The sequence below is a fragment of the Microtus ochrogaster genome, chromosome 4 (genome assembly GCF_000317375.1).
Source record: "Microtus ochrogaster isolate Prairie Vole_2 chromosome 4, MicOch1.0, whole genome shotgun sequence".
Taxonomy (NCBI): Eukaryota; Metazoa; Chordata; class Mammalia; order Rodentia; family Cricetidae; genus Microtus; species Microtus ochrogaster.
The window spans coordinates 32,646,233-32,674,184 of record NC_022011.1 but is presented as its reverse complement, the minus strand read 5'-3'; the positions used below and the strand labels follow the sequence as shown (position 1 = coordinate 32,674,184).

Sequence of the window (27,952 nt, the reverse complement as noted above, 5' to 3'; positions counted from 1 at the left end):
TAGCTGGACAGGTGGATTCATGTCAGCAGGTGACAGGGACACCAGGACATAGCTGGACAGGTGGATTCTTGGGGCTTGCCCAGCCAAAAACAAGTGGAGGTTGACCTCTAGCCTGCGCATATGTGAACAAATATGCACACATTCTCTCTCTCTCTCTCTCTCTCTCTCTCTCTCTCTCTCTCTCTCTCTCTCTCTCTCTCTCACACACACACACACACACACAATTTTTTAAAAATGAAACCATACCTTCATTGTGGAAAATGGTGCCTTGTAATTTGAACCCACATCTTTACTTTGAGATTTGGGAGCTTACGAAACTAAAACTGATGACCAGTGGTCAGCCACGGCCAGTCTGTGGAAATGGGGAAGTGACCACAGACCACACCTGTCTTGCAGTTGTTGGCAGTGTCAAAAGAATTTATTTCAAATCTGTTTAAGAATGTGGTAAAACTCAAGTTTCCAAAAAATAATACAGAAAGTTCAACCAACCCCCTAAAGACCAGAAAACACAGTGTTTGCAATTCAAAAAATACAAACGCTTGTGGATACCTATACAAAACTTAGAAAAAATTAGGTTCCTTACCCTTCCCACCCCTCTGTTTTCAGTGAAACATGAACAGCCACAGGACCAAGAGCTGCCACCAAATACCAACCACTGGGGACAGAATCAATGTGGTAGGGAGGGTGGGGAGAGGAGGCAAGGAAAGGCAGGAAAATGGGGCCAAAACAACGGTACACAGCTTTCTGTTTCTGTTAAATTCCTTTGCCAACATTATACAAACACCTCTCATGCTCAGTGCGCCGTGTAGTGCAAAGGCGGCGGTCTACATCATGCATTCACGTTTGTCTACACCCCACTCTCTGCTGGTGCTGAGAAAGTGGGGGACTTAGGAAGTACAGTCTCTGGGGGTTTGGAGTTGGAAAGGCCACTACAGGCCACGCAAGGAGCTCCATCAGTCATCCCAAGGCCTGTGTAGCATCTGCTCAGAACTGCGCACAAAGGCTTGGTGCCCAGTGCCACCCTGCTGGCCCTCAAGCTCCGGGACCTTTCCCAGGGCTGGGTTTACAGCTGGGCCCTCAGTAAGCTGCACCACTTGAGGAAATCACCTCGCTTAGAGTCAAGTCCCACCCAGCTCCTTCCCCTGAATTCAGCACGATTCATGGGAAAGATCAGGCTCCCCACCCTTCATAGCTTGTGCCACAAGTCCCAACCGCAGTTGCCTGTCTAAAATTGACTTGTCACTAGCCATTCCAAGCTAGAGGTCCCAGTTTAGCTGTATGTCATAACACTCTCAGGTGTCTCCCAAAGCTACTCCCAATGCTGGGTAAACAGATGTGAAAGGCCTAAAAGACCAGAACGGAAGGAACGGGGCAGAAGGCTGGCTAACATCTTTTCTTGGCTTAGGGGACATACAGATGCTTTTAGCACTCAAGAGAAGGTTGCTGACAGGTTTGGCCTGTTCAAGGCCCTGACGCGTCACATTAACCCAGGCTCTCCATTAATGGATGAGCTTGCTGTGGTCCCGTGAGTGTCTGAAATGCCAGGCGCTAGGCGAAAAGACTTGCCTGGGTGGGAGACACCGTGGTTAGAGGACACAGCAAAGTCGCCCAGGTTTGAGCCACCCAATGAGTCATTTAGCCTGGGCCTTGCTGATGAGTCTATTCCGTGATCCCCACAGTACAGAGAGGAGGTAGTTGGCATGACCAGCCCTGTTTGCAGGAAGGGATACTGAGGCACGGAACAAGCAGGATATTCACCTCATGCATGCCATGAGCCAACATCAAAGCCAGTTTAAGGGGTAAGTGCTGACAGATGCTCTACTTTCCCGTCCTGCCTCAAGCCCCCTCTTACCTTAGTTTACCTCTCCACCTCTTCAGGATCCCTTCAGACAAGAGCCGTACCAGGCTGTCACCAACAACTGGCTATTCCAGGGGTAACAGAGTTTGGACTTTGAACGTCTTCTAATAATATATATTTATTTAACTCCTTGAGGGCCCCAAATCCATTAAGATGTCCCTGTTCCTTCCTGGAAAATGTGGCCAAGAAAAATGAAGGGAAGGAGCCTTTCTTTCCGAGAACAGAGGTGGGCTTGGCCACTATCTTCAGTGAGCAGAAATGGGAGCCCCTTTGTCCTCACACGCTTCACTGAAAACCTGTGAAGAATTCTTACGTTGGGGTAACACGAGGCCAGTGGCTTTGAAACAGACCTCCTATGTGACACAGGAATGGGTATGAATGTCAACACCCAACAAATCAATATGACCCAGATCCAGGTCAGCCCCAAGGGGGCATCTGGATATGTCTAGGTATTTGGGATTGTCACACTAACTGGGGGTGCTCTTGGTATCTTGAGGACGGAGACAAGGAAGGGGTGCTTAATGCTTTTCAGCATGCAGGCCCCACCCAAAATGTCAGCCTTAAGCACCGCAGGGTCACTCCCACAGTTCTGTGACGGTGTTCTTTACACTCCCGTATCGAGATCCCCCCCGAATGATTTTATCCACTCTCTTCACCCCTCTGTAACAAGAGACCATAGGGGGTGGAGACAGCCTCATCAAGGGCAAACCACCTGCCCTGAGGCTCGTCTCCACTCAAGGAGCAAGCCTCTCACTCGCAGAATTAAGGCTGACATGCTGCCTCTGGGAAAGAAAATTCACTGTGGACGCTACACTCTGGCCTTGACCTGAAAGGGCCAGGGAAGGGGTAGGGCGACACGAGCGAGAGAAAGGCCTCAGTAAGGTGGGCATCCCCTTCTCTCCCCTTCTCCGCAGAGCTCACCCTGTGTCAGGGCTCACCCTGGTAGCACATTGCTTCCTGGCTCTGGACCCCTGGGGCCTACAGAGCCACTAAGAACATTTTTGAGATCCCAGAGTACTCAAAGGACTGAAGGTGCAGCCTGGACCACACACGGCGTGAGTGCCAAGGCCAGGCAGTTGTCTCCAGATAGGACAGAGGAGGAAAAGCCTGGGCTGAGGTCCTGCTGTCTACTGTGAGGGAGGAGGAGCTGGGGGGGGGGCAGGTAGGTGCCAGTGGGTACTGTCAAGGACATTCATTTCAAAGGGATTGGCATTCCCTAGCCCACACAGAGAGCAGGCTCCAGGTGAATTTCTTCCTCAGACTTACCCTAAATTCCTACTCAGCGGCCATCAAGGAAGGCCTCCCTTGATGTCATTTTCATACAGCAGTTATCTCAGCGTCAGTGCTAAGGACTCAATGTCCTAAGACCCCATGATCTGTCTGTCTGTCACGTGCAATTCCAGGGCCTTGCCACTGTGCGGAGTTAAGTTCCTTCGCTTTTTGATCACCTCACACCCCCAAGTGTGTCGCACGGCTCTGCCCTTCTCTCATCCACGCATTCTCGTCCCTGAAAGGCGCCCTGTGCAGAAGGCGGGGGAGGTGGCTGTGCAGGGCTGCCCGGCTTGGCCCTGGCATCAGCGTATTGCTTCTGGGCTCTAGTGAGCAAAGGGAGACATTTAGCACCCCCACTCATGCTGCCGTGGGAGATGGGGAGCTGGATCTCCCTTGCTCAACTCCAGGGAACCTCCTTAAAGAGGTTAACTGAGTTGGGTGCGATGCTCACCTCTGTAATCTCAGTACTCAGGAGGCTGAGGCAGGAGGATTGCTATGAGTTCAAGGCCAGCCTGAGCTATACAGTGAATTCCAGGCCAGCCTGGGCTACAGTGTGAGACCATGTCTCAAACAAACTAAAATAAGAAGGAGGAAGAGCAAAAGGAGGAGGGGAGAGGAGAAAAAGGAAGAGGAGGGGGAGGAGGAAGAAGAGGAGGAAGAGGAAAAGGAGGAAAGTGATCTCTGAGAGCGCTGGGGGCTCAGTTGTTGAGCATGTGCAAGACCAAGGCCATGGGTTGGATTTTCCAGCACCAGAAAAAAAAAGTCCCCTGGAATGGTGGCCATTTCCTTATCTCCCCAAAGCTACCCACAGCTCCAGGTCTGCCCAAGTTACTCCCACTTCCCAGGCAGGGGCTTGACCTGGGCTTTGAAGACTGCGGGGCTCCCCCTGGCCAGCTTTTCTGTGTCTCTGGAATCTTCTACCATAGAGCCAGACACCTGAACTACCACCATCACCATCACCGCCACCACCCCAACCATGGCCACATGTGACTGCCTGGGTCTTCACTTTGAAGCTCCTTTCCCTCCATCTGCTGGGGTCTTCCAGAACTGTGGCTGTGGGTCAACAGGACCAGCTGAGCAACTGAGGACATGGTAGCCAGGTCCTGTGGGCTACCTGAGGGCTTTAGATGGAGTTATAGGCCACTGAGCCAGAGACCACTCGGCAGGAAGAGAATCCAAAGAAGCCAAAGCTACGCCTCTGCATTGAAGGTGACTCCAGGACCCAGTGTGGAGGCTGGACAGTGCTGAACTGCTCCTAGTGACGTCGGAGTATCTGAGGAAACAAGGGCCGTGAGCAAGAGCTCTGAGGTAGGACTGGAGGGTCTGTGCAGCCCAGTGGTGGGTACTTGGGAACAGGTGCAGGACCCGTGCACAAAGGCGGAGAGGAAGCACGGTTGGGGTGCTGTGCAGATGCATCCGATAAAAACCAGCCCAGCTGATGGACAAGTCATTCCTCTGTGTAAAACGAAATGCCTGATGAATTCTTTCCAAAGGAGAGAGCAAGGTTACTGCCAGGCAGAGCGGGAGACTGCGGGACGCTGGAAGGGAGGTTGCGAGGCCTGAAGGAGGGTGACTCCATGTGGACCTCACCAGCGAGAGCGGCGCTCCTCAGAAGAAGGAGAGCCTCCCTGCACCCCAGAGAACCCTGGCTCATGTGGAAAGACAAGTTGTAAGGTGTCATCATCCAGTCTCAGCCTTTCTCCAGGCCTCGTTTGTCCCATTGTGACGGAGCCACCCATATTACCACCAGGTACTTCTCATGTTCATGATGCTTCCAGCAGGGCACCCAGGAAAGTCACAGGGGCTTTGATGTGAGGCCTTCCCAGGGTCTGCTGCTTCTGTGCTCAAGGCCTAGCCCAGGAAGGAAGGCAGAGTAGATAGATTTCCATCAATGTCTGGGAAAGCAGGTTCTAGAAAAAGCCACCATTGTGCAAAGACATGTCACTGTCTTGGATTCCAGTGTTTCTGTTTGTAACTAAGAATGGAATGAATAAAATTTAACTGGTTATTACACACACCATGTATGTGTGTGTGTGTGTTGATAGCACATGGTTAATAATAAAGGCCTTAAGGAAGCCCTTCTGAAGGGTTCTGGTAGATTAATGTCCCTTCCATTAGTCCTGAATTAGTTTGTAGTGTATTGTTGTAGTGTATTGAAGACTCCATATCCCGAAGGCTTACGGTCAGTTTCTCCCAGCAGAGGTGACAAGCTGCCGGTTTGGCAGGAGCAGACTCCTAGAAACAGTTTTCACACTGGCGTGGAGTGACATCACTGCGCAGACTCATCTTGGGATACCAGTTCCAAAGTTAGCTTTCCTCTCTCCCTCCAGAAAAAAAAAAATCTAAGGGGAAATCAAACTTTCCAAAACAATGTCGGACAACATCAGCCTGAAACCAAAGGCTTCCAGAGCGCCCTCTTGAGGGCACCCTGGGGACCATAAGCTCTGTGGCACAGAGGTGAGAGGTCACTCCTAACAGACATAGGCAGCCACAGTATGGCCTTGTTACTCACAGCGCCTTCACTCTCCATCCCCCCCCAAAAAGCATCTTCAGACATTCACTGGCTACTGGGACTTCCTGTTGTGCCCTTGTCCTCTGTGAGGGCCTCCATGACAGCCAGCTAGGCCGCAGGAGCCACCAGGCTAGTTGCCTGCCAGCTTTGGCCGTCCGAGGTTTGTTGGCACCTCCAGTCCCGTGTGCAGGGTGACCTGGAAAAGAAGATGAGACAGCAGGGATTGGCTCAGTGGCAGAGCGCTTGCGTAGTGTACACAAGACCCTAGGTCCCATCCCTAACACGGAAGAAAAAGAGGCAGGAGGCCGAGGAGATGGAGCAGAGCAAAGGGCAGGTGAGGCCGTCCACAGCACCAAACGCTGTGTGTCCACTGGAGAACTTGTGCTTTGGGCTTTGTTACTCTCTTGTCCAGGTCACATTGCTAAGTCTGTGTCCCCCTGTGCATCTTTCTTCGTCATAGGAGCTGCACTGATGGCCAGCTGGGTGCCCTGTTTGGCTAGCGCCATCAAGCCCTGCAGCAGAGGGAGTCTGCTTCTCACAGCCGAGTACCTACCAGCACCTGCGTCTCCTCTAGTCACCTGACAGCTACTCTGTGCTCCTCAAATCCCTTTTCTTCTTTTAGTTTTTGTTTGTTTGTTCTTTCGAGACAGGGTTTCTCTGTGTAACAGCCCTAACTGTCCTGGAACTAGCCCTGTAGAACAGGCTGGCCTTAACTCTCAGAGATCTGCCTACCTCTGCCTCCCACGTGCTGGGATTAAAGTCATGCACCACCCTTTTTCAAGTAACCAATCAGTTGTTGGGCAGTAGACACAATGCAGGTCCCTACAATGATGGAGGAAGGTCATTGGCTAATAAAGAAACTGCCTTGGCCCATTTGATAGGCCAGCCCTTAGGTGAGCCGCCTGGCTAGCTTATGCCCCGAAATAGTAACACACAAACTGTATTCATTTAAACACTGCCTGACCCATTTCTATTAACGTGTGTAGCACCGAGGTGCGCTTACCAGGAAGATTCTAGCCTACGTCCATCCTGGGTTGGAGCTTCATCGTGTCTGCCCCAGAGAGCAGAGCTAAGGCGTATGAGCTCACTTCCTCTTCCTCCCAGCATTCTGTTCTGTTTACTCCACCCACCTAAAGGCTGGCCTATCAAATAGGCAAAGGCAGTTTTTTTATTAGCCAATGACCTTCCTCCATCATTACATGGCTCCGGGGATAGAAGGAATCTGTTAGAAATGAAGGGATGGAGACCCCTGTCCTCTGACCTCTCGTTTGGCCTGTGCCAGGAGCTCCTCTGCCATCTCATTCCCTTGGGACACTGAGCCCCTGCTTCTTTCTGGAACCCCCCAGAACCCATTTGCTCCAAGTTATCAAGTAGAAACCAAATGTAATACTTAGGACCTCCTCCATTGATACTCAGAGAGGCTGGCATGCAGGCTGCCTATCTGGTGAACGAGGTGGCCAGTCTCATTAGAGTGCTCATTGTTCAAGAAGCAGACATGCCGCAGGGACGGGGCAGGCAGCTGTGTTTCCAAAGATACCTGCACGTTTCGGTTGAGGCTGAGGGCAGGCATGAAGACCCCATCCACGTGGCTGAAGGCTGTGGGGCCCTGCTGCTGCCCATTGATGAAGAAGGTCAGCGTGTGCTTGTTCAGGTCCAGCAGCACACCCACGGTCGCCCCCTTGCACACTCCGCCTTCAGTCCTGGGAAGTCAAGCCAGGAAAACCTGTCACCATGCACAGCTCATGATGTCACAGTAACTGAGAGTACCCCAGATGATTCTGGGAACACCCTCATCCAAAATCAGCCTCCAAGTGTGTGCGTGTGCATGTGTGTGTCCGTCCACATGTGTGTGCATGTGTGTGCGCACGTGTGTACGCTCATGTGTGTGTGCATGTGTGTGTGTGTGTGTCAGACACAAGAGAAGACAGCCCTGAGGGACTAAAGCTGCTCAGCCCCTTCTAATTCATAGTGTCTGAGACTTGCACACCAGGGAATGAGAGTTTGGCAGCTGGATCCCTCCTGAAAAACCACAGGGCACCAAGTGTGAGCACAGAAGGGAAGTAACGAGGTCATCTTTCTGTGTTCGGTCCACACTGATACGGAGCTGGATGGAAATACAGGTACCATGTCCCAGAGATATTTTGAGAACATTCCCCTTCAGTTCGCCTGCACAGAACCTTCCCAGGGGACCAGCAGCATGTGTGGGAGATGCGTGCTGAGTTGGGAATCAGGTCCCCTATCTGAGTCACCACTCCACAGGTGACCATGCTGGTTTTGGAGCATTTGACAAATGTTAAGACTAAGACATTGCTGGGATGCTAACAGTCTATCTTCAGGTGGGGAGGAAGTTTAAGTAATGACCTGGAAGACTTCGCATGGAAGCCTCTGTGCCCTTCTGCAGACTTTCCCTCGTTAATTAAGGGCTCCCTTAGCATCAATCTCATTCAGCCCTGGGAGGAAACTGTGAGTCCTTGGTTAGGACTGAGCCAGGGGCAGAGGTGAAGAGTCTTTAGAAGAAGTCTTTTCCTGACACGAGGTCTTTAGAAGGACCTGGTGGAATGACTGGGAGGAGGATGTAGCTCCTTGTGGGGTCTTAGGGCTCAGTGGAGAAGAGTCCCACAGAGGGAATCTCAAACTTGACAGTCGACGCATTTCTAATACTGAACACCAGGTGGCAGTAGTGACAAGTCTGCCCTGCCTGCTTTCTACACAGCCACCCCTAGGTCACGTCTGGAAGTCGTGCTTCCTCTGGGAGAAACATCACCAGCATTTGCCTCACACTTGTGACACGGGAGGTGTGCAAACAGGTGTAGTTCCTCCCTCTGCTGTCTTTGGACCCTCATGTTCCTTCTGGTCCTCTATGGGAAGCCAAGGGGCTGGCTGGCAAGGGCTCCAGGGCGTTTGGGGACTATGATAGCCTATGCCCTGGAGATTGAGGGCTTCCTACCACAGGAGACTCCACTGATGTCCTCTCTAAATCCTAACAGCACCTGTTAGTCTCTCCAGGTCTGAGCAAAGTCCAGCCTGCCTAAATATGCCTCATTGTCTACAACAGAGATAGGGCTTTTGTGAGGAGGAAGGGTGCTCAGGTCGCCCCCTTGCACCCTACGGTATCAAGCAGAGTCAGCACCCGATGCATGCTTAAGGTTATTACTGCCCCATCACAGAGTGTGATGGAGTTGGTTGCTGTATTGGCTCCAGCACATAGACATGGAACTGGTAGGCCAGGGTGGTCTTGGTCCCCCCTGTGGGTTAGAGCTGGAGAGAGGTCAGCCTGTAGCACCCAGTAAGGCCACAGCACTTGGTCAGCCTGCATTGTCAAGTTGGCCTTTATCGCCTGGTCATCCTCGACCATGACCTGGACAGCCTGTGCCATCTGGTTAGCCTTCAGCAGCTAGTCAGCAGCCTTTATCACCTGGTCAGCCTGTATCACTTGGTTAGCCTACATCACTTTATCTGCGGTACCTGGCCAGACTGCTTTGCTTGGTTAACCTGCAGAGCCTGGTGAGTTCCATAGCTCAGCTAGAGAGTCCAGGGATAGCCACTTCCTTTCCCATAAGCCTCAGGAGAGGAGGACATTACCGGTGAAAAGACAGTGGTCAAGTAGGGACCTGAGAGTCCTCAGGCAAGCTCCTGGCCAAACTCGACCTGACTTTCCTGGGGGAGGAGCTTGGTTACTCGCTGAAGAGAGCACATTGAGCTCTCTGTAAGAGCAAGAGGGGGGCCAAGAACACAAGCACCTCAGGAACAGACCAGCCATGCCAGGACCCCAGCTCCTTGAGAGTGAAGCTTTTGACTTTTTCTCTAGGGCACTGGTAGGGTCATTCCAGGCAAACCACCAGCCGTGGCAGAAACTTCTGTTCCCTCTGTGGGAAACAGCTCTCCCATTAGCTCTGTGCATTGACTCAGGCTTAGCTTGGCGGTTGTAAAGAAAATTGGAGCAGGACGGGTAAGATAACCACAAATTAAGCTCCCAGCAGAAAGTCACTGTGAGGCCAACTGGGGGGTGGAGCACCTCTAGGCCAGAGCTTCTCCTGCCATCAAGTACTTTCAGTTTTGCCATAGGCAGATGGTTTACTTCTCCAAGTCATTGTCCAAGCCCCCTTGAACTAGAGTACAAAGTACCTCAAAAGCGTCTCGTCTCCCGACACTTGGGGACAATCAAAGGGACCCGGTCTGCAAGCCACTCATTGCTAACCCCTGAGTCCCCGGAGGGCTGGGCGGGTACGCACCTGTTGGTGTGTGAGTTACAGTGCATGAACCAGCTGCGGTTGTTGTCCACGTACATGGCCCAGGCCTTGTCATCCTTGCCCAGCATCATGTCCTTGACGACACTGGCCCTGGCCACCCCAAAGGCGGGGTCTGGGTGGTTGTCATAGCGGTCCACATGCAGCTCCCAGTAGTGCACGCCTTTGGAGAACGCAGCTGTGCCTAGCACCACCCGGTCGTCATAGCTACTACAGGTGGCTGTCTGGTTGTCATTAGATAAGATGATGTCCCGGTGACCAGAGTTGGGGTCAAAAGTGAACCAGGCCACTGGAAAGGAAGAAGTCAAAACGAACAAGGTCAAACAGTCTGTTCCTCTCCCTCCCTCCCCCACCCTCACGCAGGCGCGTGCGCATACAAATTTTGCTGTATAGCCAAGGTGACTAATAGATTCATTTGCTGCTTTAGAGTTGATTTTCTGTGACCAGTGGTCTTTGTGGGATGCACACTCACAGAACAAGCCACGAGGAACAAGCCAGTAACCACTCCTCCATGGCTTCTGTTTCAGTTCCTGCCTCCAGGTTCAATTCTTGCCCTGACTTCCCTCAGTGTTGGACTGTGACCTGAAACCTACCACAAAGTCTCTCTCGCTCTCTCTCTCTCTCTTTCCCCCTCTCCTTGCTCTGTGTTCCTCCAAGTTTCCATTCCGTTGATCCAGCATTGCTAAGGAGCTCAGACATGCAGGCGTCCTTGCCCCACGACCAGGGAGTACATTTCCTAAGCCCCGAGTCCCAGCCTCTCCCCAATGATGCAGGCTCTGTTAGAAGTGACAGAGGAAATGGCTACCCATGGCCCACCTTGTAGGGAGGAAATTAAAAGACAAAGAGGTGACATGAGGTCACAAATCTCAAGTCCCATTAGAAGGTGGCACCGTCTTCTGCTCACCCCCTCCACCCCAGCCTGTGGGAAGTGTGGCCTTGCTCTGACAGCTGACCTCCCAGCTAAGGACTGCTCACCATCAGAGGTCTGCAGGACCACGGTCTTGCTGTAGGGCCCGACGCCAGAGGAGTTGAAGGCTTTGACTCTGGCATTGTAGGTGCTGTTGAAGTGGAGCCCATCAATGGTGCACAGGGTCTCCTTGCCCACGTATACTTCCTGAAAGAGCCAAGGACATTCATTAGGCCTCAGAGCTTCTGTGAGTTCCCCTGGGGGCACATCCACACTAGAATGCCCTCAGACCTACAGAAGTACCAGATGGAGATGCTCCAACCCAGGCTAGTCACCCTGGTGGGGGCAGGCTTTGCCATGGGATGCTGTAAGAGGAATGGGGTCCTGGGAGGATGGGGGTGTGAGTGTGAAGCTAGGATGTTGCCTGAGAGCTCCCTGCCTCCACTTTCAGCCCTTCCAGAAACCAAGGGGGACACCTGAAAACCCTCCTGCCCTGAGATCATCATCATCTGCTCCTTGACACCTGTCTCTCTGGTTTCTGTTTCTCCAAGACAGCGAGCTTCCTCGTGCTGGACCTTGATTCTCATTTCCTAGGGTTTTTGCTTTATTCCCCGTTCATTTATGAGTTCCCTTTGTCCTGCTAAACACCAGTTTGTGTTGGATTGTTTGAAACAAGATGTTACTCCATAGCCCAGGCTAGCCTCAGACTCTCACTCCTTCTGCTCCAGCCTCTGAGTGCTGGGGTTCCAGGGATGAACCACACACCTAGCTAGCATTCATGAGCCAGCAGCTTGCCAATTCCTGACGGGCCCAAGAGGACACCCTCTACTGCAGAAACATGCTTCCAAGACAGCCCACCTCACCACCCTAGCGTCAAAGCCAGAGAGCCAGGTTAAAGGCAGTGTGGAAAAGCCCCGCAAAGAATCGTGTGGGAGGTATGTAAGATGTGGGCTAGCCTGTGGAAAGTGTATACATGTAGGCAGGGCCCTGTCTGAGGTGTCGTTCCTTGAATATCACCCAAGCTTCTTTGCCAGGCACCTCTCCCTGAGGCTGTGGCCACAGCTACTACCATAGGAAGTGCTACCTCCTGAGAACCCAGACTGGCAGAGTTTCTTCATCTTTGTAGTCAAAGTGCTTGTCTTCGGGTAACAACAGGGTTAAGAGCAGCCCAGGACAGTCCTGTCTGGGCCTCGCATTAGGGTTTTCAAACAACAGCAGGCGTCACCTGCAACTGCCCTCCGGACCAGCAGGCCTCGGCAGGCCTCACTGGAAGCCACCCCCTGAGCAGCAGGCCTCTCTAACTCACCCGGAACTGCCCCCCATCGCCGTCGTCCAGCTCAAGGATGTAGCCATCAGCAGGGCTGTGGGTAAAGGGCGGTGTCCTCCAGGCCAGGGTGACGCTGTTATTGCGGGTGCAGCACTTCTCCAGCTGCAGCAGGGGTACAGGTGGCACTGTGACAGGGGTCACTCTGGTCAGCACATAGCACCCTCCTGCAGGCCCCAATCCACCCCCACCCACCCAAACCCTCGGGACCTGTGCCCTGAGGAAGAAACCCCTCTTTTCTTTCTTCCCACCAAGAGCTCCCGGGCCATGAGGCACACCCAAATGACCTCAGCACAGCCCATACTGTACATGGTGTAGAGTCACCTGCGTGGGTTCAGAAGGCAGAGGACAGGGCAGAAACCAAGTGAGAGCCAGTCTGCAACTTACACTTGATCTGGGAATGGAGGGGCTGTGGCTTGGATCTTAACGTCTCTCAAATGCCCCTGTGTTAAAGGCTTTCTCCCCAGGATGGCACTAATGGGAGGTGGTAAAGCCTTTGCGAGATGGGGATGAGAGGGCACATTAGTGGTGTGCCCATGAAGGAGATGGCGGGGCCCTAGCTATTTTCTCTTTCTCCTTTCTGGCCACAGGATAGGGGGCTCTGCCATGGCATGCCCACCACGGGTCCAAAGCCACAGGCCAACCTCAGACTAAAACATCTGAAGCCATGAACCCAAATAAATCTTTCCCCTTTTTTAAGCTGATCACCTCGGATGTGACAAAAAGATTACTGACACTTGATGGAAACTTGATGGAAGCTTTGGAAGCTTTGCAAGGTCACAGGACTAGACCATGGCACCAGACACAACTTCACATGGCTGAGTAGCCAACCCATGGAGCAAGGGACGGAATCTGGCATGCTCTGAGCTCACTAAAGGCAAGCAGGAAAACCTGAATATGTCCCAGCTCTATTCAGGCCCAAGAGGATGTGGAAGGTGACACAGGCCACTCTGGCCTGGTTTGGAAGGGGAAAGAGCAAGACTTGTTCTATAAACCTGCAGGCTTCGTTTTGACTCAGAATGACCTTGTTGTCTGTCCAGGGTTGGCTGGTGGCCCAGGAGAGGGAGCCTGTGTCAACAACAGGCGTTTGGCCTCTTTCCCCCTGCTCTCCTACTGTCCTGCTTCCTCTCCTCCTTTTTCCTTCATTCTCTCCTCTTCCCACTTCTCCCTCTTCTTTTCTCCCCCTCTTTATTCTCCTCCTTTCTTTTTTCCTTCTCCTGTTAGAATTACAGGCACCCCATACCTGGCTCCTCCCCCTCCCCTTTGTTCTTTCCTCCCACCTCCTCTTCCCCCCTTCTCCCCCCCCCCGTCATCTTCCTTCTCCCCTCACCTGGGAATACACCCTGACATCTACACAAGCCCTCTGCCCTTTCTCCCTAGCACCTGCTGCTAGCATCAATAGGCCCCTGGAAGGCCGCTTCTTTAGCCTGGAAGTGCAGTCTGAGTAGGAATTTGCAACCTTGCTCACATATGCAACCTGAGCCCCTGGGCAGCCCAGGTCATGATGACACTGCCCCTGCTCTTTCTGCTTCCTGTCCTTGATCCTTGGTCTAAGAAAGGCAGTTCAGGCAGCTGCAGCTCTCCCTTCCTGGCTGGGACCTGGGATCCTCACCCTTCTCTCTGCTACCATGCATGACGGGTTCCCGCCACCATCAAGCCAGCCTTAGCCTGTGTGCCTCTCGGGGAGGCAGCGTCACTAAATGGGTCCGACCACGGCTCACCCCTACATTTCATCTGGACGAAGTCCAGCTGGTGGATGGCTTGCAGCAAAGGCTCGCTGTCCAAAGTCAGGTCAAATTCCGCAGACACTTTGGGCTCCAGGGCACCTTTGACCCACTGCTCCTGGGACACCTGCACACGCTTGATCAGGGCATCTGAGATCTTAAAGGAAGCACAGAAAGGAGGTTTGGGTCTGCAGAGGAAGAGCAGCCAGCCTTTGTGGGAAAGGGCTCAGCTTTGTCTATGGCTCATCCAAGGGAAGAGGTGGACTGAGCCTGGACCTGAGTCATGGCCAAGCTTAAGTGAGCACAACCACCTAGACAAACTGTATTGTTTCAGCCACAGCTCGGATACATAATCATATTAATGTGTGTGTGTGCGTTATATATATGTATGTATTGTTTTTCTGATCATGTTAATGTGAAGAACCACCAATGAAATTAAAATAAAAAAGGTGGCCCAACATTTTTACAAAGTCATGGTGCTTTTTTTCAGGTAGGTAAACACACCCTTTATACATCTGTTTGGCCAGGCCTCTCACTTGGCAAGGTGAGATATACTAGCAGCTTGTCCCTGGGTGTGAAGAATGTGCTTCCATTGCCCCCAGGTTTTGAAGCCATGCCCATGTCCTCCTGCTGTGCCTTCTGCCAACCATTCCATGGCTTCTGCTGCAAATCCTGTGTCGCACCTGTGTTCTGCCTTCCTTTGCTGCAAAATTCTGCGTCTGAGACCTGGGTGCATGTTCCCAAAGAATCATGATGTGCGCCTTTCTCCTCTTCTTTTCTTTTTAGATTTATTTTTATCTTATGTGTACAGATGTTTGCCTGCACTGTGTGTAGGTCTGGTCCCCTAGGAGGTTAGAAAAGGGCATGAGATCCCCAGAAACTTGGGTTACAGATCATTGGGAACCACCATGTGTGTGTTAGGAACCAAACCCAGGTCTTCTGCAAGGACAGCAAATGCTCTTAGTCGCTGAGCCATCTCTTTAGTCCTCACTGCAGCCTTCTTTGAGAGTAAGCAATGGGATCCATGACTTCTTCCATGGCTAAGCTGATACATGACGATGTTCTTGAGAGTGAATGTCCTCAAGTTAGCCTGTCTGTGGGGCAATTGCCCTAACAGGACTGCACCATCTCTGGCGGAAGGTGGATCCTGCCCCTCACCTCCCTCTGTACAGTTTGCCCGGCTCATGTGGCATAGACGGTGTTTTCCCGTTACTGGGAGGAAACTGGAGCGTGGCATGTAGTCCCTAGAGATGATGCCTTTTACACTTCTTGTGTACTTGCTGGTGCAAAACCAGGGTTCTTGCTAGTGAGATTCAGAGCCATGGTGACAGTCCAGGTCTCCTGGCCTCACAGAGCAAATGGGAAGCTATTCAAATCCCAGCCAGAGAAGGACAGAGCCTAGAGCAAGACCTGGTTCAGGAAGAGCAGGGAGCATTGGTGGAACAAAACGAAGTTGCCTTCAGTAGTCCTCCAGCGGCTACCCACCTGCAGGAACCCAGAAGGGTCATCTTCCTTGATCACCTCCAGGCAGTACTCCATCAGGCCTGTGGACTGGCGCAGCTTCAGCGTGCAGTGATTGATCTGGTCCCAAACCATCTGCAATGGAGAGTGTATGAGCAAGAAACATAGTTACAGCGACAGTGTGTGAGCAAGAAACATAGTTACAGTGACAGGGTGAGCGGGTGCCTGGGCGGCTGGGAAGGGCGCTGTGGCTCTGCCCACTACACCACCAGCACTCGACTCTGCTCCCCAGTTTTGTAGTCTTCGCTGAGAATCAATGGGCCCACTTTTAGCACAGCAAAGCTTTCTGGGCTCTAGGCAGCCAGGAACATAAACAAAATGATGTACACCTCCCTCTGTGATGTGGCCAGCTTCCTGATTGATCAGAGACAACTTCCCAGAACACATGGCTCCCTTCCAATACACAACCATCTCTCTTTAAAGTAGCGTTTTCTGAGGGGTGTGTGGTACTCAGGAAGTCTGGGTTATATACTGAGTTTGATAGTTTGTGGCCAGCAAGCCCCTATATAAAAAAACAAACAGATAAGCTAAAATAGTATGTTTTGGGATGGGGATGTAGTTCAGTTCGTAGTGTGCTTTGTCTAGAATGTCTGAAGCCCTGGGTTAGCCCAGGAAGGGTGGTACATGCCTGGAATCCTAGCACACAGGAGGTGGAGGCAGGAGGATCAAGAGTTCAAGGTCTTTCTCAGCAAACTTGAGGCCAGCCTGGGCTGCATGAGACCCTCTCTAAAGGAAAAACAGGTGTTTGCTAATTCACTTAGGTGCCTCTGGCACAGACCTCCTTAGAACCACTTCGGGTCATTCTCAGCCTCTACCTGAGCCAGGAACTTAGTGCTAGAAAGGGACATGACTCAAAGTCCCTTAGCAGAACCTGGCCACACACAGCTTTGCTGATTATAGATCTGTGAGATCTAAAAGTCTGAAGAAGGAGACAGAGCCAGAGACCTGAGCAGAGCCTGACAGCTTCTGTTGCTGTCCACACCTACTAGGCCAGATGAGAGAAGACCCCACCCACTCAACAGACACAGGCATCCAGAGTAAGTGAGAGAAGGGAGATGGATCTGAAGAAATCAGGATGCTGTAGGCCGGCTGGCTTTGGAGACTGTTGGAGAGGACTCCCTGATTCCTGAGCATAACTGGACTAGCCAGCTCTGAGTCTCTCAGCCACATCCACTCACTCAGTCACCTAAGACCATCCTGCGCTTAGTTAGGCAGGGCCACCCTATGCTGGGTGCAGGTGACATAACAGGGATAGAGGACCAGGTCCCTCAGTTCTTACCTTCAGCTTGTGCTCCCTCTCTTTGGTCACCTTGGTGAGCAGCTTGGCTTTCTGCCGGGTCAGTGCGTCCACCAGGGCATCACACTGGGCCACCAGACAAGCTTCATAGTCCAATCCATTTTCCTGGGGAAGCAGAGAACCACGATGAGGAGATGCTTGTACCATAGTGTAGAAGAAACGGCTCCTCTCAGAGCTCTTCCTAATGTTTCTAAGGTGGGGGCAGCATGAATCATGAGTGTGCATCAAGAGAGATCCCATGAACCATGACGCAGCTCACACGGTGAAACAGCCTGTGCTCTGTTCCTAGGACATTTTTAGTGCCAGGTAGAAGTAATCATAAGAGATAGTTAAAAGGGAAGAATCCTGGGCGAGGTGGCGCTTACCTGACATCCCAGCACCTGAGAGGTGGAGGCAGGAGGAGCTCGACCTGAAGGCTAGCCCCAGACCTTGTCTTCAAAAAGGAGAAGGAGGAAAAGGAGGAAGAAGGTAGGACACAAGTTGTTCATGGAATAATCTCATATGGTGTCTGTGTGTCTATATATATGTATGTGTATATGTGTGTATGATTGTATCTGTATAGATGTACAGATGTGTGCCCGTGTTCTATATGTACTTATATAGTGTGTATGATTGTATGTATATGGATATACAGATGTGTGTCTGTGAATCTATCCATGTATGTATATATATATATATATATGTGTGTGTGTGTGTGTGTGTATGATTGTATATGGATGTATAGATGTGTGTAGTGACAAGCTTAGTCACCTCGGATGAGGGATGTTGGTCAGCTTTTTCTCCGTTCTATCTTCCTTACTCTCTAAAATCTCTGTACCACACACTTTGCCTTTTTTTTTTTTTGGATTTTCGAGACAGGTTTTCTCTGTGGCTTTGGAGCCTGTCCTGGAACTAGCTCTGTAGACCAGGCTAGTCTCGAACTCACAGAGATCCGCCTGCCTCTGCCTCCCAAGTGCTAGGATTAAAGGCGTGTGCCACCACCGCCCAGCTTACATTTTGCTTTTTATAACCAGAAAAAGTAAAGCGAGTGTGAGTCTGTCTGCCTCAGTTCCCGGCTCTCTAGGATCTGAGTAGATTCTGACTTCTAACTAGGGGTTAAATTGTCCCCCTGGATCACATTCCGAATCATAAGCCCCAGGACCACACAGTGTGGCTGTGTTTGAAGACAGAAGGTAAAATGAGGCCACCAGGGTGGCCCCAGTCCAATCCAAATGGTGTCCTTATAAGAAGAAATCAGGACACAGACACACAGCGGGACAGCCACATGAGGACACAGGACTGCCATCTGCAAACCAGGCAGAGAGGTCACCTTGCTGAATCCATTTCTGCTACTGTCTCTGCTTCATCTCTGATCTCTTACAGTAGCAGTCAGAGAAAACTAATATTTCCTGTGTTTTGTGAAACATCAGAGCCCTGTGACTTAAGGCTCCCATGGGAATCAGGCAGGGTGGACACCGCATGTCTATCCTCTTAGCATTTTTGAGACTAAGGTCAGCTTGGGCTTTGTAATGAGACCCTGCATATAACAACAACAACAATGATAACAATTTTTAAAGGAGGAAGAAAGGTAGGGGAGAAAGAGGAGGATAAAGAAGAAGAGAGGTTCATAGCCCTTAATCCTTTTCTCGGGCAAGGCATGAAAATGCTCCAGGCCTTCCTCTGCGCACATGGACCCTCTGTGTGTACGTGGTGAACTCTCCCTCCCTTGCACACAGCTCACCGAAGCGAGACTCACTGCTCTCTGTATGTCTTTCAGGCTCAATATGGGACATAGCATAGACACTCAGATAACACGTTTGTTTAGGAAATGAGGTGTTTATGTTCTGGTGCACAGATTACACAAGCGCATCTCAGTACAAAAGTGTTACCTGCGTGTAAACGGATGGAGACTGGCTCCTTCAGTACCCAGGACAGTACAACCAGACAGGTGGGCCCTCTAAAAACATCACTGCTGAAAACCACTGTCTCAAGACCAACCGTCCTCTTCCTCTGTGTGTGACAAACATTCCACCCGGTCTGTCCAGCTGTCTGCCCAGCCGTCTGTCCAGCACCAGCGTCTGCTCACCTGGATCTGCTGCAGAATGTTCTTGAGCTGAACCAGAAACTCCTTCGCCTCCTTGGCCTTATCTGAAACCCCATTCAAGGCCTGAGACAGCTGGGCCTGGAAAAGACATCAAGGATGGAGAAGCTCGTTAGCGCGGGAGGTGTGCACCTGCACCGTCGTGCTAGCCTGTGTTTGTAAGGGAGCTAAACCGGTCCCCTTGGTAAGTCGTCCTCACTTAGAAAAGAGGCGACGGCTGATCCACAAGCCGGACAGTGCATGCCTGTTTCCCATTTGTTGTTGATGTGTTTATGCACGGGGCCGAGAGGGAAGCTCGGGATCTTGCTACCTGCACATGCTAAGTAGCCACTCTGCCACTGAGCTACATCCCCAGACCAACATGGATCTACTTCCTGGTAGGGCTTGGTGAGTTGTTCTAGTTTCATTTCTGTGGCTGTGATAAAATAACCTGGAAAAGGTAATGTAGGAGAGGAAGCGTGTGATTGGCTCGCAATTCCAGCTTACGGTCCATTATTGCGGGGAAGTCAAGGCAGGAACATGGAGCACCACACCTGCCGTAAAGAGCATAAATGCATGGTTCCGTGCTCACTTGCTCTCAGAGGGCTTCTTCCTCTTATACAGTCCAGGATTCCTTGCCTAGGAAATAGTGCTGCCCACAGCCAACTAAGTCTTCCCACATTCATGAGCTTAGTTAAGACAGCACCACCACACAGGGAGAGATGCCTAGAAGCCAACCCAATGTCAGTGATCCCTCATAGAGGGACTCTCTTCCCAGGGGATTCTAGGTGTGTCAGGTTGACACCTGAGTGTTGACTAGTCCATGTTTCACCCACTGACCCAAAGCTGCATTCCAGACTTGTGAGCTAATTGGTGGAAACTAACAGCCTACCCCAATGGCTGCAGTACTCTGGACAATAACACAGTGGGCACAGGCCTTTGCCTGGCCTGGCTTTCCTCTTCCTGCCACAGACAGATCTGTCTCCCATCAGTAGTACTGTAAATATTCCTGACCCCAGTCAGGCCCCACCCTCCACCTATCACGGTGACAGAAAGTCTGACAACTTGCACAGGAGAACTGTGTACGGACTGGACTCACACTGCTCCATCCACGGAACCGCTGGACCAGATCCTTTCCGGATCCTCGTGCAGAGCCTACCTACTTACACCTTGGTCTGGGCCTCCAGTCTCTGCAATGTAGAGGATTGATCTGTTGGTTTGTTTTTCTCCAAGACAGGGTTTCTCTGTGTATCTTTGGCTGTCCTGGAACTCCCTCTGCAGACCAGGCTGCCCTTGACCTCACAGAGATCTGCGCGTCTCTGTCTCCCTGAGTGCTGGGATTTATTATTGTAAGCTACTTGATTTGCACTGACTTATCTGATAACTGCAACCAATGAATCCATTAGGTACAGTCTTTTCTTCTAGTTCTTTATGAATATTCATAAGATGGAATTACACCACGCCTGTACTTTGTCCACGTAACACAAACAGACATGACCTTCTAGAGAAGAGGAGGGGGCAGGCCAAGGTCCACTACCTTCAGGATGAGTCAGAAGCCCAGAAACCCAAGTGCTCAGCAAGCGTCATGGCGTCCTGCTAACCCAGCCTTTCCAGAGGCAGATGGAGACTAGGGAACCACTTGAGGACAGTTCCAAATGAACCAGCTCTTTGGGGCTCAGTCCTGTTTCCTTTCCATCGTTCAGTGGCAGAGCCCTAGGTGGGAGGAGCTCTTTCCCAGAGCTGGCCAGGGGAACAGGACAATTAGGACAAGCCAGCCATGCTTCTAATTCTCACAGAGGGTACAGTTATGAGAGACATCCCGTCTAGGCCTCACCCCATGAGGGCACAGAGGCGAGGCTGTGGACAGGGTCTCTGCTACTCAGCCTTTGCACTTACAGTAATGAGCATGACAGTGACAGGGCTTTTCCTTGTGACGTGTGACAGGTGGTCTCCATTGTGTTCGGTCAGGAAAGTGCGAAACGGTTCAGAGAGAAAAGTTCTCGCTGTGAAAACTTGGGTCCCCAGCCCCTAAGTAAAAGCCCAGTGTAACCCCAGTGCTGTGTGGGATGGTGAAAGGCAGATGCCTGAAACTCATCGGCCAGCCCGCCTAGCTGTTGGAGAACCATTGGGGAAGATACCCAACGTTGACCTCTGGCCTCTACCATCACCCCAACACAAGTGTACTCAAATGCACAAGTGCACAATACCGTCATAAGCATGTACATAGACAAGAAGAAGTTCATCCAAGAAGAATGCATTGTCTTAAGACAATTATGGCAAATGACCAAATTCTACAAACACCTTCCCTGTAACTAGCTTCCTCTGCCTTCCTATACCTCCTCTGCCCGTGTGACATTCCAGTAAGTTGGTCCAGCAAACCTAAGCCCAGTGTATGTATTCTCTGGGTCAAGAAGAAACATTCCAGCATTTCCCAGCTGGCTCCTGTCATCTTGCGAGGTCAGCTGATTGCTTCTGACACACACAAAAAGAGAAATCGGTTGCAGGCAGTCAAGAGGCAGGGATGGAGGAAGGGAGGGACGGAGGAAAGGGAGGGGGAGACAGAGAGGGATGGGAGAGGTGGAGAGGGAGAGGAAGAAGGAGAGGGAGTAAAGGAAGGAGGGTGGAAGGGGAGGGAGGGAAAGAGGGGGCTGGCAGACAGGCAGGCAGGAAGGATGAGGCAGCGGTGAGCTCAGAGTGTACGGAAATGTGTACCCGGAAAGACATTGATTGTTCTTGTATTTTCACACACGGTCCCCCAAGAATGACCCTTCCTTTGTGAATCTCTCTGCGCACGAGTCGGTGAGCAGCTAATAGTGTCAGCTCTGAAATAATAATCTATGGTATTGACATTAGCGTACATCTCAGGGTTACAGCTTATTCATTACTCAGTAAAGGTTCTTTTGACCTCCTGAGTGCCAGCTGCTCTCCTGGCTACTAGAGTACAAAGACGCAATTAAAGCGTGATCCTTGCTCACAGGGTCCTTGAATTATGCTGTTATTTATGTGTGTGGTGTCTAGAGATGGCTCAGAAATGAAGAGATCATGTCAGGCTCTGTCAGCTGCACGGCGTCATGCAGGTGTGAATAACGAGAGTCTAACAAGATGGAATTCTATTTTTAAAGCCGGTTCTAGTATTAGAATAAGTGCCCACTGGAGGACTCGAGACTACCCAACTGGTGGGAAAGAAGCGAAAGTGAGCACAAGCCACACTTCCTGAGCAGATAATAGCTCAGGTCACACCCCACCAGCAACAAGAAAAGGCCTGGTTGGGGAAATATGGGCACAAACCCTGCACCGGCATCTCAATCTCAGCCTTGAAGCTAGACCACATGCCAAGCAGAGCCAGGCAAGGTGCTTGACGCCCCCAAATCAAAGCCACTTCCTTAGGACCAGACAGGTTATAGTTTCAGCACCCTAAAATCAAGATGACCTCTCTATGGTCAGGTTAGCTCAAGTATCGGTGTCTCAGAACCAAAGCGCCCTCCCTAGGATTAGGTCTTGAAACTACAATAGAATTGCTTCTGTGACAATAATGACTAAGGAGAATCTGTCTCAGTTCATCTCTGTGGTCAAATCACCCAAACAAATAAATAAATCACGTCTGTTTCACAGTTTAGATTACACCCTTTACCATCCACACCCCTCTACTCCCCTGACCCCCGACTTGCCTCTCCCATGCCCCCACACCTCTCTTCTGTCCCACACTGAGAATTATCTCCATGCATGTTCAGTAGTATGCACACTGCTGCTATTCTCCTTCCTTCCTCCCTTCTTTCCTCCTCCTCCTCTTCCTGTTCTTCTAGGTTTTTCAAGACTTGGTTTTTCTGTGTAGCCCTAGCTGTCCTGGAAGTTGCTCTGTAGACTAGGCTATCCTCGAACTCAGAGATCCGCCTGCCTCTGCCTCCCCATTGCTTGGATTAAAGGTGTGGGCCACCACCCTGCTTGGTATTGCGGATGTTCTGGGTTTCTTGTTCGTAATGTGACAGCTGCCTCTTGTCCACTTAAACGACCAGAGGTAAGAATCATCCCAAATCATCCTCTCCATCATCCTCTTAAATCCCTTTCTACCATTTCCTCATGGATCCCTTTTTCTTGCTTCTTTTCTCTCCCCAATTTTGTTCCAGTAGCTTGGAAAGTAAATTGAGGTGTTCAGAAGGGGTCTTCCATCAGGTTTTATTAGCAAAACAGAGTAAAGTATGTAGACAGAAGTTTCTGTCCCGTCTGGTCCCGCAGCTTTTCTCAGTAAGGCATTCTCGTCTTGCTTCCTCTGCTTCTGGATGACGACTGCATCTCTGCCTTTTCTCTTCCCAGAATTCTCCTAGTCTGATTGCCCCACCTATACTTCCTGCCTGGCTACTGGCCAATCAACATTTTATTAAATCAATACAAGGAACAAATCTTTATAGTGTACAAGAGCATTATCCCACAGCAAAAATGATGAAAATGGATAAGAACTCCGACCTGGCTTTGCCAGTTCTCCTGTGAGGTTTAAATGGGGCTAAGGATAGACCTTTCTTTGCCTCTCAAGCTTGATGTCCCTTCCATGTGGCCTCTTGGTTTCTTTGTTCCACCAGACCTCTCCACTGTCTACAGACATTTCCATAACTTCCCAGTGCCAAAGCTAATTATTCAAGTTTCCCAGTTTTGTTAGACACAATGTCATGTTTCTTACTATCCCTCTCATTTGTGTCAGCATTTAAACACCAGGAGCTCTACCAGTAGTGAGTCTTAGTAAACTACAGGTATGGAACCCGGCTGGGTGAGCGGGGCTGTGTGAGGACCAGTCCTCAGCAGTGATGGATAGAGTGACAGAATCAATAGGGGAGGCCAAACAAGCTGATGGGCTACAACGATACCATGGCAGGTGTGACGTCAGACGGTGACATGCCATCTCAAGGTGCACAGTGGTCATTCTGGAGTCTGTGGTACCCACGCTGGGAAGAGTAGCTTCTTCCAGCAACCATAAGGATTCTGGGTTCCTGTTGTCAATGTCTCTGGCAACATACTGGTTTTGTCATGGTCTCTGGGACACCTAGGAATTAGGGGAGTCTTGAGGCTGATTTTCAGAGCACTCACTTCCTCTGGTTTCCTGCAAGCTTATGTTTGTTTTATTTTGGTTTTTAGCTTGTTGGTTCAGCTGTTTACTTCAAGGGTAATTGAAGGTAGATCGTAAGCATCTATACAATTCAGGACAGCATTATTCTTCAGGAGCAGCGTGACCACTCTGTAGCTGAGGGAGAAGAGAAGAAAGCTCCTCTCTTCCTGAGTAAGGAACAGAGACTGTCCTGGGAGCACACCCTGAGGGGCTTCTCGCTGTGAGAAAGTGGCCAGAATGACCGAGGTACCAAGAAGGCTTCAAGGTGGCGAGGCTAGTCAGAAGACTTGACACAGCCTGGGCAAGAGCTAGTGATCTCAGAGACTCAGCAATGGATGTTATTCAGACCATAACACAAAAGACGAGGTAAAACAGAACAAGGCATCTGAGAAGCAGAAACCCAGGGCAGTACCAAACAATCTGATAGACGCGCACTGGAGTCTGAGAAAAGTGAGAGAAGGAGGGGGAAGGAGTTGCCAGAACGGAGACGGGTGAGCTGAGAATACAGTAGACAACAGTTCTGCAAAATAACAAAGGACATCAAACCACAAGTCCAAGATGCTCAGAGGATCCCCAGCAGAGACAAAGGCAAAAGCAAAAGCTCCCCCTCCACCTCTGTGGCCTTTCTCCTGATGTAATTCCCACACTTAGAGCTCCGTCTACTGGGAATGCCTCTACTTACACTTCCTGCCTCCTCATTGCTCCCAGAGAGCAGAATGGCCTTTTTGGAAATGAACATCTCAGGACTGGAGGGATGGCTCAGCAGTTAAGGTACACGCACATTACTGTTGTTCACACTTTAGTACCTACCCCTTATCCAAAGCCGCCCATCTCATTACCCACTCAAATATTTTGTTTTTGCTGTGATGGGTGTACATGCATGTGTGTGTGTGTGTGTGTGTGTGTGTGTGTGTGTGTGTGGACACGCGTGTATGTGTGTGTGTGTGTGGAGAGAGAGAGAGAGAAAAACGTGTGTGTTCGTTTATATGCATGCCAAAGGACAAACTTAGATGTCATTCCTCAGGCACCTTCCTCCAACTTCTTTGTTTGAGACAAAGTCTCCTATTGGCCTGGAACTTTGTCAAAACTAAGCTGACTGGCTAGTGAGCGAAAGGGACCTGCAGTCTCAGCCTCCATCTCACAGTCTCTGGAACTACAAAAGTGAGCCACCATGTCAGTTTTTTTTTTTTTTGGTTTTTCGAGACAGGGTTTCTCTGTGGTTTTGGAGCCTGTCCTGGAACTAGCTCTTGTAGACCAGGCTGTTCTCGAACTCACAGAGATCCGCCTGCCTCTGCCTCCCGAGTGCTGGGATTAAAGGCGTGCGCCACCACCGCCCGGCTCACCATGTCAGTTTTTAATGTGTTTCTGCAGATTAAGTTTGGGCCCTCACCCTTGCCAAGTGAGCTTGTTACTGACTGAGCCATCTCCCAGCCCCCATGCTGAGATTTTTACCCTTTGAGGTAAAATAGCAGCTCCTCCTGAAGCCTTGGTCCTTAGGACACTAGTGGTCATGGCTCTTTAGTGGGCAGATTGTAGCACAGACTTTCCTGAGACGTAACTCAGTGAAGGATGTGATGGTGAAGAGTCACGGTCAGCTCTGCTTAAAACAGGAAGTGCCAGCAGCGGCTGCTGGCTGTGTAGACAAACAACTCCGTGCATAAACCATCATCCAGATGGCGGTGGTTTGCTGAGTGACAGCGGGGCTTCTTTCTCCCTCGAGGAAACCTTTCTGAATAGTCACATTTCATTAATTTCCTAGATTTTAGACATCACCTAGATGTCTAAAAAAATCACAAACTAGAATCAAAGATTGGGGGATTGGGTTAAGGCCAAGTATTTGCCTAGCACAGCCTAGACCTAAGTTTTTCAAAGTGATTACTAGTACTAATGTGTATTATATCTGAATGTGTGCTTGTGCAAGTGAGTGTTCCCGAGGAGGCCAGTAGAAGGTGTCAGATATCCTGGATCTGGAGTTACAGATGTTTGTGAGCCAGTAGATGGGAATGCCACCACCGCCAGCTGTTAAAGAATATTATTTACATACAAGAGGGGAGATGGCCACCGCTGCAAAGACAGCAAATCAACCCCAAGCCCAGGCTGATTTTCCAAACTTGTAGCAATTCTCTTCTTGCCTCAGCCTCTTGAAAGCTGAGATTACAGGCATATACCACGACACCCAGCCGAACATTCTCTTATTTAAATCTTTGCTTACGTCTTGATTATTCCCTTAGGTTAAAATCATAAGCACCAGCCCACGTGCTGTATGTAATCCCAGCTCTCCTGTGGGAGAGAGGAGGCATAGAGGTAGGAGGGCCACTTGAAACCCCTAGACCAGCCTCACTGGAGTGGGCACCGCAGTGACAGAAACAAGAGAGAACCTTTGAGGACCACCCAGGAGTTTCAGGGTGGGGGTATCAGGTTTTGGTCAGCTACTCTGTTGACCTTGACCTGTGGTCACTGATGGCTGCTCTTGGAAGGACTGAGTGGGTGTGGTGGACGCCAGGTAACCCGTGAAACTGAAACTACCTGGTGTCTGGCCTTTCCAGAAGAACACGTTTGACCCAGCTTTTGGCAGTGCAGCCTGCAGCTCTGCATGGTTGCCTCTCCTGGGAACTTGTTGACATACAGAGCTCCACAGAAGCCTGGCCGGCTCAGGATCTATGTATACTTCAGAAACCTGAATGGGGCTGCCTTTGGGGCTCTAAAGTGACTGTCACTGCAGGCTATATGGAACGTGGGAATGTCCCTTAGAAATGGGCTCCTGGGTATCTGGGCTTCTAGGAGAACCCCGTGTTCAGCTGGCTCTGAGAAACAGCAGGGAGTTCAGGGCCTCCTGGCCTGGAGAGGGTGAGACATCGCTGCAAGGTTGTGGGAGGGCACAGGAGAAGGACTACTAGCCCAGTGACTTTTGCTGCTTTTCTGGGGATTGTAAAGAAGTTGGTTTGATACTGGTGATTGGGTTTCCTTGCACTTGTACCTCGGTTATCCCAGAAAGCAACAGAGAATGAACCTCATTCCCGGTGAGAAGGTTGCCAAATGCTGGGAGAACTTCTCACAAAGGTCCCAGCTGCAAAGGGAGGCCGGAAAATCCCAACCATGTGGAAGGCCAGCTCACCCTTCCCCACGTGGAATTCCCACCTGCAAAGTCTTTCACCTCACAAACTGTGGAAAGACAGGGACTCGTGTCTCCCATGGTGACCTTAAACTCAGAATGTAACTGAGGATGACTGTGAACTCCTGATCCTCCTGCCTCCACTCTGAGTACTGGAATGACCGGTGCGGGGTATCTGCTTTATGGGGTGATGAGGCTTGAACCTGGGTTTTTGTTGGTAGCGGCAAGCGCTCTACCAAGTGAGCTGCACCTCTTTCCTCTCATTTTCTCGTCAGCTATATCCAAGTTTACAAACTGCGGCTTCTTCGCTTTCAGATGAAACTTGAATAGCAAGGCATAAAATAAGTTTGTTTGAAAATGGCCCAACAAGAAGCTAAGCAATGGTAGCACACACCTTTAATCCTAGCACTTGGGAGCAGAGGCAGGCAGATCTCTGTGAGTTCAAGGCCAGTCTAGTCTAGTTCCAGGACAGCCAGGCCTACACAGAGAAATCCTGTCTTGGAAAAAAAAATAACAAATGTAAGTTTAAAAAGCATACCAATGAAAGAAAACTGAAATCAATTCAGAAAAAAATATCCACAGTCACCACTTGCTCCTTTTTCCAAGTCAACAGGGCTAAAAGAACAGGGTGCTGCTGCCCTGTTCATGGATTGAGTCTAAGTGCCCTAAATGACAAATGACACCTAATGCCTTGAGGACCACATGGGAGGCTATGCACTTACTTACCCTATCCCACAAGAATCCAAACTAGATGTTATTCCCTGTGGGTTCAAAGTTAAGTAGCTAGTAGCTCGCAAGGCTGCGCTGTGGAACCAAGGCTGTGGAAGCCCAGAGCAGGGCTTCGCTCCAGGAGCACAGAGCAGGGGCTGGATCACTGAGCCACTTCTCACTCGCACTGCCGGATCACTACATGTGGTGGAAGCCCAATCTCCAGACCTTTCGGGTTCAGGAGGAGCCGGGGTGGAAATGCACATTGACCCTGCTGGGAACCCCTGCTCTAAGATTAAGGTCTAACCCCACATCT

At 50.7% G+C, this 27,952-nt stretch overlaps 1 protein-coding gene across 2 annotated transcripts in view; it reads right to left on the bottom strand.

Moving 5' to 3' along the window:
- Nucleotides 1-3,745: 3,745 nt before the first annotated feature.
- The window catches only part of Trim67 (tripartite motif containing 67), a 27,932-nt gene continuing 3,725 nt past the window's right edge, over nucleotides 3,746-27,952 (bottom strand). Inside the window, exons 2-10 of one of the 2 annotated variants that reach the window (XM_005345882.3) lie at nucleotides 18,728-18,823; nucleotides 16,645-16,767; nucleotides 15,330-15,440; nucleotides 13,842-14,001; nucleotides 12,103-12,248; nucleotides 10,865-11,003; nucleotides 9,875-10,178; nucleotides 7,180-7,342; nucleotides 3,746-5,838 (exon numbers count right to left, since the gene is read on the bottom strand). In XM_005345882.3, the coding sequence (XP_005345939.1) occupies nucleotides 5,773-5,838; nucleotides 7,180-7,342; nucleotides 9,875-10,178; nucleotides 10,865-11,003; nucleotides 12,103-12,248; nucleotides 13,842-14,001; nucleotides 15,330-15,440; nucleotides 16,645-16,767; nucleotides 18,728-18,823 (1,308 nt within the window). In that variant the 3' untranslated portion in view covers nucleotides 3,746-5,772. The remainder of the gene's footprint in view (nucleotides 5,839-7,179; nucleotides 7,343-9,874; nucleotides 10,179-10,864; nucleotides 11,004-12,102; nucleotides 12,249-13,841; nucleotides 14,002-15,329; nucleotides 15,441-16,644; nucleotides 16,768-18,727; nucleotides 18,824-27,952) is intronic. The other variant, XM_005345881.3, reaches the window with a different exon arrangement.